General features: G+C 52.5%; 1 protein-coding gene across 1 annotated transcript; it reads right to left on the minus strand.

Moving 5' to 3' along the window:
- Positions 1 to 7,040: 7,040 nt before the first annotated feature.
- LOC141468320 (zinc finger protein ZIC 1) lies at positions 7,041 to 10,103 on the minus strand. Its single transcript, XM_074153341.1, has 3 exons — positions 9,128 to 10,103; positions 7,774 to 7,937; positions 7,041 to 7,238 (listed from the first exon to the last, which is right to left on the minus strand). Exons 1-3 carry the CDS (start codon positions 10,101 to 10,103, stop codon positions 7,041 to 7,043), a joined length of 1,338 nt encoding a protein of 445 aa, XP_074009442.1.
- Positions 10,104 to 11,053: the final 950 nt, after the last annotated feature.

Below are 11,053 nucleotides of genomic sequence, written 5' to 3' on the forward strand. Positions count from 1 at the left end.
CCACCTCATTAGCAAGATTGAGAAGCACATTTCTGATAACACGGGATGTAATTTTGCCATCATACAAAAGGCTTTAAAATCACTTTGTGCCGCTGAACAATGAGTGCTGGGAATTATTACTATTTGTTAAAAAAAACCCTGCAGCCTGCAAACGGAATAAATGCCAAGACCGTGCGTTTGCTCCTCGATCTATCATGCGATGTCGATATACCAGCAATAAAATATGATGGGCCATACAGTATAATGAGATTTTACTAAGAGGAGCGAGGCAGAAAGGAATCCATTACAAGAACCTCTCTCCCTTCCCCCGAGACCGTACTTTTCTGGCGGCCGCGTCGGTTGCGTTTTGCCACGGGAGCCCACGAGAAGCCACTCGGCCGGCGGACACCGGAGCCGAGAACGGCTGTGCGGAGGCAGCCGGCGGTTCTCCGTAGCGCCCGTTAAATCCAGGAGGTCGCCTGTGCCCACCCGGCGCGGGGAAGGCGGGGAAGGGGGATAGTGCGGGGATGGGCGCCGGGGGGGGACACGGGGCGGTGGGAGCAGCCCGGGACGGGACGGGCCACGGGACGAGCGGACAGCACGTGCGGCGGCAGCGCATCCCTTGCGCGGGCGCGGAGGCGCGCGCAGGCTGCTACCTTCCGCGGAGGCGGCGGGGCAGGTCATCAATATTCAACAGCACGTGGAGCCAGGGCGGCCGCGCATGCGCCGGCGGCCGGCGGAGCGCGGGGGCGCGCGCGCGCGCACACCGCCCCCCGCGCAAGGGCCGCGGTTTCTAGGAACCGTCCCCGGGGCGGGCAGCCCCACACCGGCCCGACGCCCCCTTGAAAGAGGCAATATCAAACGCGAAACACGCGTCCCGGCGGAGGGGGGAAAGGGCGGCGGGGGCGGGGGGGTTGGTTTTTTTCCCCTTCTTTTATTTTTTATTCAGCCTCTGGCCGTGTTCAAGGGATTTTTGGAAGTGAGGAGGATCCTAAAGTCCCCAGCCTTGCCAAAGCACAAAACTTTCAGGTTTCTGCCACGCAAAGCCTTGCCCACGTCTCGCCGGCGGGCACGTGTGGACGTGGGCCGGAGTGTGCGCGGCTGATCATGTGCTCTGCCCGGCCCCGGCTGCCCCCGCACTGCCGACCCCCAGTTTGCGTCCCGGGATGTAAACACATGCACAAGCACAGACGCACACACGGAGCATTTTTATTTTTATTTTTTTTAATAGCAGTCTCATGGAGAGGTAGTATGATCGTATATATCTAAAAGGTAATTAATTTGATTTATTGTACTTGAAAAATCCTGTCTGCAGTACGGGCGTCATCTGGAAACTTCATGCTATTTTATACTATCGTTCTAAAGCCGAAATAAATGTTACGAATTGATGACAGCTTCCAGCTGCATGATAAAAATAGCCCCTTCGCTTCACAGGATCGTGTTTCTTGTTATCGAAGATGAACCAAATCTGACCCATAGAGTTTAGCAGCGAAAAAAAAAATTGATATAAAATTAAAACGTTGGCCTTTTTCAATATAAGACGCACCCGAAAACACAACCTCTTTGCGGTGAAATGGAACCCACCTTAGTACGTTCAGCAAGTTGAAGAAATCTGTCCTGCACCTGGTTCAAAAAATAGGAACCTCAATTATTAATCTCTCCGGGCGAATTTGGAAAATACACCCATTTGGTTACAAACGCGGTGCATTGTACACAGGCGTTTGCATTAAATAACAGAGGTTACGTGAGCTTTCAAAATACACCTCCATGTAAACACAGAAATATGTGTCTTTCTAGAAGCACCAGTCTTTCTTTACATACAATATAGATAGAGAGACGTATATGTATTTATAGGTACGTATATATTTGTAATAAAACCAGTAACGCGAACGGCGATTCCGGTGAGTTTGTGTGCATCTGCAGCGATGACCGCCTGCCCTGTGGATCATACTCAAAAAACAGACAGCGCACGTCCCCAACGCGGGATCCCCCGCGCCTGCGGTGGCATCCCGCGGCCAGGCGCGCAGGACGGCTACGGCGGAGCCGCTCCGCGGGCCGGGCTGCGCGGCCGCGCCGGGCCCCTGCCGGGCCTCTCCGGCAGCAACCTTCTTCTCAGGAGAGAATGGCCACATTTTGAGGAAAAGGTGCCTATTTTCCGCGGAAACGCCGCGCTGCGCCGCGGGGTGCCTTCCCTTGTTTCGAGGTGCCTAGCGCGCACGTGTGCGCGGGCGCTTCCCACCCGCGGATCCGGGCAAGGACACCCGTCTGCGGGTACACGGGCGTGGTGCGGGTGTGAAGGGGGCGCGTATGCGTGTGTATGCGGTGTATATTTTATAACGGTGGTCCATAACGTGCCCAGCAAACGGTGCAGCCTCCTTCATGGGGAGATCGCCCACGAATTCTTTTCCCTCTGAGCTCCCGCGGTAAACCGCGCACAGGCTCTTCCAGCATCAGGTCACTTGAAATACTCTGCCCTGTCTCGGGTAGCCTTCTCCAGAGGGGATCTTCTCCCCCGTCCTGCCTGCTGGAAGTAGGCTCGGTAGCGGGGCTCCGACTCCGCTCCGGGGCTGCAGCCGGCCCGGGAGCGCTGCGGGGCTCTCTGCGCGCCCCCCGGCACCGGGCCGCCGCCGGGCTCTCCGCTCGCTCCCTTGGAAAGTTGCTCCGAAAGGAGTAAGCGCTCTGGACGTGGGAAAACTTACAAAGTCGGAGCCGTTTACCAGCGTGGCCAGAAAAGCAGTAAATAAAAGTCCCGACGTTACGTGCATCGGTCCCGGGACCACCGCTTCCTCACGGCTAAAAGGAGGGCGATGAAGCAGTCGAGGCCAGCGCGGACCGTGTGTCCCCATTTCAAACAGTGTCTGCTTTAAAGAAGCTAACTTTGCCTTACGAATGCCGGGCTCGCCTTTTAAAAAATTCAAGCGATCATTCACAAGTAATTAAAGCGACCTGAAAGGCGAGACTTTCGAGAGGGAAATGGAAGCGCCCGATTATTGTTTCGCATTTAACTTTCTGCGTGCGAACAGCACAAGCACGGCCGGGGGCTGCCGTGCGCGCCCCGCGGGCACACCGCCCGAGAGGGGACAGCACACACAGCCCGCACACGGACACGCACCCACCCCGAACAGCCTCCCGCACCCTCCCGCCACCACTGCCGTGCTGCTGGGGGCATCTCCAAAGGCTCCCCCTCGGCGGCGGGAGCCTCCGCGTGCGCGGGAGCCTGCGGACGGCGGGCCCCGGGGTTTTGGCTGCGGCGCGGAGGGGCGGCGGGGGCCGCCGGCACGGCCCTGCCGTGGGCTCGGCGCGACCCCGCGCAGAACAGCCCCCGCCGACTTCGAAACCGAATAGCCCACGCAGGAAAAGCACCCCCGGCGGCATCTCGAGAGCCAGACGTGAGAAAGGAAATCATGGCCTCCGTCGAAGCCGGAGGGCTGGGGTTCGCCTTTCCCCCTGCAAGCCTTCGGGAGTAAATCCGCAAAGGGCGCCTTGCCGAGGGAAAGTTGGCTTTAGCGACTGAAACAGCGCAGAAACAGCCGGGAGACGCCTCACGACCCTCCCGCCTGAGAAAATACCCCTCTCTGCCGGGGGTTTCAAAGCACCGCTCCCCTCTCCAGAGCCCAAATGAACGGCACAAGCATGGCGTGGACTTGAATCCAGCGTTAACAATTCCAGCCCCGGTGATCGTCGCTAATGCAGAACATATACGGGATGGCGATCAACCAGTATTGCACCGGTCCCCCCCCCAAATAAAAAAAAAAAAATTAAAAAAAAAAAAAAAAAGAAAAGAAAAAGAAAAACACAAGAGCAGCAGCAGCAACAACACTGAAATCATTCTTTCTGCTGTAGGACGCCCCAAAAAACCTCAGACCAAAAGTTTAAAAGACTACTCATTAACCAAGTGCTCCAATACACACAAGTAACAGATCTGTGCTAAGCCACCACTAGGGACTTTACACAAGTTCAGAGAAACTTGCAATACGCATCTTTAAAATGCATCACCCCCACCGCGTTTCTCCGGGTTTATTTTACAGAGGGATGGCTCAGACCACCTCTACGATTTTAATTTTTTTTAGCTACGCTCAGGTTATTTTTTTAAAACCTCTGCCTGGTCAAGCCGGCGGGGCAGTTAACCTGAAAGATGGGCGGAAAGTAACATTTTCGGCGCATGAAACATTTCTTTCCCTGGCTCTTTTGCCCGATGGGTTACATTTCCTCAAGTACCAACACTTTCTGCTTAGTCCCACCGGGCTCCAACTTTTTCTATCTCGCCAAACCCTGCAAGGTGGCGCTCTTTTCATTGAAAACTGATATTAGCCTTATAATAATAACATTTTGTAGAAAGTAAAGTTAAAGCGAAGCCTTCCCACGGGTGCTGCGGGGAGCACACGGCGATGCCGAGCTGGCGGGAGTGGGGCTTCATCTGAGCAAGGCAAACTTTTCTTTTCTTTTTTTTTTTTTTTTCGGGGCGGGGGTTGGGGTGGGTGGGATGCTCTGGGGCGGTGAAAAATCTCCGAGGGAGATCCCCCAAATGCTACGGACAAAGAAAAATACTTGCAGGGTTTTGTTGTGAGATAGGCGGGCTGTGCTCTGGATGGGTTACAGCCAGAGCTGCGGAGCGCCGGCATGGATATGAGCAGAGAGCGGCTTACCCCGGCACCCCCTCCCCCCCCCCGAGCGGTTAATATGGCTATTGACTCGCTGTACACATAATATTTCTTTAAAGAAGCTGTTAAAGTGTCATCTTGGTCTACTGGAAGGTCAGTTTGTGCAATTCACTCTATGACATATCACAAGCCCTCGCAGCTTTAGCCAACCTCATGATTTGTGTTGTCTGTTGATATGTTGTCTGCTTAATGGGGCGATCATGCAAGCTACAACCAGGAACAAAGCCCAACAGTTCCAACAACCGTAGCTAAGTTAGTGGAAGCAGTACAGCTTGCAAATCTATCAAACTAAACTGCAAGGAAGACAATCTGATTTAGAGAAAAGGCGTTCTGCTACAGTCATTAAGCACAAGTAATTTAGATTTTTTATATTGTCTTCTCATTTACAAATTTACTGTATCAACGCCAGCCAATGGAACGAATTTCTTAAGTAAATGAGAAATAAATAAAAGAGATAGAAAGATAATCGAATTACATAAAATAATTCTTACCCCCTAAATTTATTTTTTTAGAAAGCTATTAGCACTGGCAAAATTATAGTAATAATAATAACATAACATAAGAAGTAATTGATTTAAATTAACATCACGTTCTAAGGAATATCAGGGAAAAAAAAGAGGAAGGAAGAAAAAAAAAAAAGAAAAAGAAAAAACCCCAAACAAAAACAAAAAATATACCAAACAACAACAACGGCCTTCGTGAAACAGTGCTGTACTTCTTGGACTAAAAGGCCCAAGGAAAGTCATGAATCCACTGACTGAGAATTAGTTATGGTCATAAATGCCTTAAATTAAAATAGCAACCGAAATCTCCTCTGTTTTAAATCTCCTAATATATGTTATCCGAATTAATTTAATTTAGGGACCCAGTCTATGCAGATTCATGGGCAGTGTTGGAGTGGAGTGCAGCACTTCTCGTGTAACAATTCCCCACATTAATATTTATGTAGCCTATGCAATCTATTTCTGTTATTTTTATGGTTGTTATTCTATGTCTGCAAAGGTCATTTAAATTATACTGCGGCCGAAAATTTGTTTCATAAATTTTGATATAAATACTAATTACACACTATAGTAATGCCAGCAGGGATCCTTTCATTTATCACATTTATATCACCTTCGCTGCTTTAGTGATGACATAATGGAAAGCAGTGAAAAACTGGGACAGTTTTATTCTAATATCCTAAAGCTAGTTGGAGTTGCAGCAGGTTGACTTAGCGAATAAGAATTCCTACCACAATTCATGGGATTTAAGAATCTTTAATAAGGTACGAAATGTTACCAAACAGTTCTGTAAACTAAATTTTACATACCAATTCTTCTAGCCATAAATATTGAATATCTTGTAACATGTATAACCGGACCTTTACATGCGGATAAATATGGAAATTAGGATTTATATACATTATGTTCTTGTATTTGCCAAAAGCAACGGACAGATATAGTTTATATCTTTTTTTTTTTTTTTAATATCACTTTACATAAACAAATGTAACAGTTTGACACGCAGATCCAGGCTTTCACTATACGAATTTCTTGACAGGACGTGTAACAACATTTTACTGCACTACTTAGACTGGACTTTGGGACGAAATGTTGCACTTTATACAAAAAAGCACATTAATACCAATAATATTCTGTTAGATCGACGTTTAGACTGTAATAATACAAAGTAATTCACATTTTGGTACACATTTACTAGAACATTCTTGCCATTCAGTACAAATAGTTGAATTTCTACCTCTTCCCTGTGCCCCCCCACCACCTCCGCCCCCCCCCCGCCGCCGCTCCCGCCCGCCCACCCCTCCCCCCACATATATGCAAAGACCACAAATCCACATATCCCCTTATCAACTTGCGATATAACTATGTACAAAATCAAACAGTACATTTTTTTGTTGTTTTGTTTTTGAAGCTAATAATTCTGTATTTACAAGAGGGGTGGGGGGGGGAAGGCCGCTGCCCGAGCAGACATGCAGTTGGAGATCTCTAATCAGTGGTTTCCAGTAAAGCCCTACACAGTTGGCATTTGCCCTGGTAACCTTGTCTTCTTATGCATTCTACTAACCCCTTCGCCTACCAAGCCTTGGAACAGAGCAGAACAGAAAAGAAAGAAAAAAAAAAAAAAAAGGAGAAAAAATAAAAAGAAAAGGAAAGGAAAAAAAAAAAGAAAGAGAAATAGAAAAGAGGGGGGAAAAAGGAAGAAAAAAATTTTAAAAAATGAAGTCTTCATTTTACTCAGTCCTGTGTCTACTGGCAGCATTTTATTTTTGTTTACTCATTCAAATTCTGATTTCAAAGTGTTCATTATTTTTGGAGTCTTTAAATAGGGTATTTGTTTGCTCGCTTGGGGCTTTTTTTTTGTTTCGGTTTGTGTTTTTTGTTGTTTTGTTTTAGCGTTTTAGACGTACCATTCGTTAAAATTTGATGTAAGCGTGCTGTGGCTGGACGTGTGGTGGACTGCGGAGGAGGAAGGGGATAAGGAGCTGGCGGTCTGGTTTTCTGTGGACGGAGACACGATGGTTGGAGGGGTGGAGGACTCGTAGCCTGAGCTGGCGGCGGGAGAAGGCTGGGACCCCTGCGAGGATGATTCATGGACCTGCAAGAGAAAACCCGGGCACAAATAGAGAGCGGCGGAGAACGGAGGCCCTGCCGGCCGTCGCCTTCGGCTGGGGATGCTCCAGACAACGGGACCCAGCGCCGAGCCCCGGGCTCGGGCACACCCCCGAGGCTCCCCGCCGGCCCCAGCCCCGGAGCTGCTCCCCCCGGCCCTGCTCCCGGTCCTTGCCCGCCGGGGAAGACCGGGCAGCGCCCCACCGGCTGCCTCCCCGCACTGCCCCCCCTCTCCTCCCCCAGTAAAACGCACCGACAAAAGGCCCTGCCCGAAGGGCCGGGGCTGAGCGCCGCCGGGCGGGGGGCGGCGCGGCCCGGGGCGGGCTGCGGGGCCGGGTCTGGGCCGCAGCAGCGCTGAGCCCCGCAGCAACGCGGAGCTCCGCAGCCGGCCGGCCCGGGGCCGCGCTCCGCCCGCCGGCACCGCCGCCCCACGGCTCCTGCCCGCCGTCCCCGCAGCCCTTTCCCCCGGCCAGGCCCGAGGCGGCGTCAGAGCCCCCGCACATCAGGCGCCCTCCATTTACCTTCATGTGCTTTCTGAGGGAGCTGGGGTGCGTGTAGGACTTGTCACACATTTTGCAGAGATAGGGCTTGTCGGAAGTGTGCACATGCATGTGCTTTTTGCGGTCGCTGCTGTTTGCAAAGCGCCTGTCACAGCCCTCGAATTCACACTTAAATGGTTTTTCACCTATTGCGGAGGGAAGGGGGGGGAAAACGGATCTGATTAAGCAGGGCCGGCCGGATCGCTCATTGTCCCCGTTGCCCCGCCGGACGGAAGCCCAGGGCTCCATTTCAAACACTACCAACTTTCTAACTTCAACAAGCCTCAAATCCCCAAACCTGGCTTCTCTGCTCTGTCCTTTCCACACCTCCGACCCCTGCTCAGCCCCCATTTCTGGGGGGGGGGGGGAAGGGGAAACTAAACAACTTTTTTTTTTTTTTCCCCCTTTGGAGGGGCAAGTTTCATTTGCAGCCCCAGCCCTGGGCATCTCTTACTTCTCGCAACGCTCCAAGCCAGAGAGCAGGCGTGGTGGTATTTACACACGATCCTCAGTGTCTAGTTTCCGTTTTTATAGCTCATTCTCGTGATATTTTTACGCTCCCACTCATCCCAGCCCCCTCCCCCGTATTTTCTTGCGATATTGAAAATTATCCGGCCGGGGAACACAATGCGAGGGCAGCCCCACGAACCCTCCGCGAAAGCACTCGGGAAAGCGGCGCTGGCTTTCGGCGCTCGGGGGTGGGAGCTGGGGGAGAGAGCTCTCCCAGCCCGGGGCTGCTGCACTGCCACTTCCCGCGGTGAGGAAAAGTTCTCAGGGATCCCGGCGCCTGCCCTCCGCACAACAATAACACACTAAACGCGCCGGGCTCGGTTTATTTAAAATCGCTCCTCGGAATTAAATATTTACCAAGCCCCGAATTGCAGAGAGGAGACGGATGAGCTGCCTGCAATATTTAGCACAATTTCTCATGGTGGCACAATCAAAACTGCCGAACAACAATTAATTAAAACCTATAAATTTAAACAGGACAGGTTGCTGCGATAACCACCCCCACCCCCCCCACCCCACCCCCTACCAATCCCAGCAGCAAACCCTGCCTTTCTCCCCTTCTGTCTCGCCAGGAATAATTTTCTTTTTGTTGCTGCTGCTGGCGTGGCTGTGACCGAGCTCGTTTTGCAACGGAGCTGCGAGCCTGCCTCTCCGGAAAAATCAGTGGCCCTGGATCGTAGCCCCCCCCACCCCCGCAGCCCGACCCTCAGCCAAGCAGCGCCCCGGCCCCCCTCGGCGCCTCCGGCCCGTCCCCGCGCCCCGCTCCGGCCCCGGCCCTCGGCGCTTCCACTCGCAGAGAGAAAAGCTACAGAGAAGGTTACCGTACCTGTATGAGTTCTTTTGTGTATTTTGAGATTCTCTGATCTGGCAAACACTTTGCCACAGCCTGGGAAAGGGCAGGGGAAAGGTTTTTCACCTGTGTGGACTCTGATGTGATTTACAAGTTTATATTTGGCCTTGAAAGGTTTCCCTTCTCTTGGACACTCTTCCCAGAAACATATGTGATTGGACTGCTCGGGTCCTCCAACGTGCTCCACCGTGACATGAGTCACCAGCTCGTGCATCGTGCTGAAAGTTTTGTTGCAGGACTTTTTGGGGTTTGACAATTGCTCGGGCTCAATCCACTTACAGATGAGTTCCTGTTTGATGGGCTGCCTCATGTAACGAAAGAAGGCCCCTGCCCCGTGGTGGGCTGCCATGTTCATGTTCATGTGGCCGTAACCGTGCAGCTGGGTCGAGGCGTAGTGCTCGGAGCGCGGGCTGGTGACCTGGCCATACTGGTCGGGTCTGCCGTACATGTCTCCGGAGAAGCCCAGGCGCATCTGCCCGTTCACCACGTTAGGCGAAGCGTGGCTAGTGGCTTGTTCGTGCAGCCCCGGGAAAAGTATATGTCCCGCGGCATCGGTGTGTCCGTGGGGTCCGGCGAAACTGCCGGCGGCGGAGGCGAAGAGGCTGTGCTGGGCGCTGGCGGCCGCCGCCTCCCCGAAGCCGCGGTTGCGGAACAGAAAGTCCCGGGTGGAGTTGAAGGCGGCGCTGGAGTAGGAGCTGACATGGGTCGGATGGTGGTGGTGGCCCAGGGCCGCCGCCGCGTAGCCGGGCGCCTGCGAGGTGAAGGCGGTCTGGCCGGCCGAGGCCAGCTCGTGGGTGCTGGGGTTGATTTTGAAGGCGCCCATGCCGTCGGCGAAGGGGTTGATCCCCAGCCCCACTTCTCTGTCCGTGACATCGGCCGTGGAGTGGTGGCGAGAGGATCCGAAGGTAGTGACTCCTATGGCGGGATACTGCGGTCCAGCATCCAGAAGCATCTTCCCAGCGTAGATGCAGCAACCAAAAAAAAAGCACGCGCGCACACACACAACGCGAAGAGAAGCAGCACCAGCAGCAGCAGCAGCGGCGAAAACACCCTCTTTGGAAAGTCAGCGACGATCACCACCAAAGCAACCACATCAAAAACACCCCCTTCGGCATCAGCGCAGGGGGAAGGAAAAAAAAAAAAAAAGGGGGGGGGGGTAAGAAGAAGAAGAAAAAAAAAAGGCTGGTGCGGAAGGGGGGAAGAGATCTTCGCAGTTGCAAATAATAATAATAAAAATGTGCCCCAAAAAATATTCACTGTCTCTCTGCTTTGACTTTTCAGGGAGGTTCAAGTGGGGAGGGGGGGGTTGGGTGGGCTCAAAAATAAACTGGCTGCAAATAACAATAACGGAGAGAGATCAACACGGGCAGCAAAAAAACAAAACAAAAAAGAAACTTCCTTCAGTGATTTTTTTGGCTATAGGAATGTTGCAAAGTGGCCGAGAGCTTGTTTCTCTCTCCTCTTCGAGCTTCCCCACACTCTCCCCGATTTTTTTTTTTTTTGGGGGCCCTTTTTTTTTTTTTTTTCGCTTTGCAAAAAAAAGGCGCAAATCATGCACAATATTGTCTTTTGCGGTTTATCTTCCTGGGGAGAAACTTTCACCTCCTCAGCCGGGCGGTGAACGCGAGACTGATAGCGGCAATCATTCCTGCAGATAAATGAATTGAAAAGACGACACCGTCCCCCCCCTTGATGAATGGGAGCCGGGGGCGGAGCGACGTGCGGGCGGACGTGGGCGCTCATTGGCCGCCGGCGGCTCCCCCTTCCCCGCGTAACTCCCCCCGGCCCCGCCAACGAGGGGCGCGCACGGCCGCCTCCCGCCGCTGATTGGCCCCTCCGCCTCATCAATCGCAGGTATTGTGAGCGCCCTGACATCCCTCCTGACAAACAGGGCTGCGCCAG

This window comes from Numenius arquata, chromosome 9 (genome assembly GCF_964106895.1).
Source record: "Numenius arquata chromosome 9, bNumArq3.hap1.1, whole genome shotgun sequence".
NCBI classification, from domain to species: Eukaryota; Metazoa; Chordata; class Aves; order Charadriiformes; family Scolopacidae; genus Numenius; species Numenius arquata.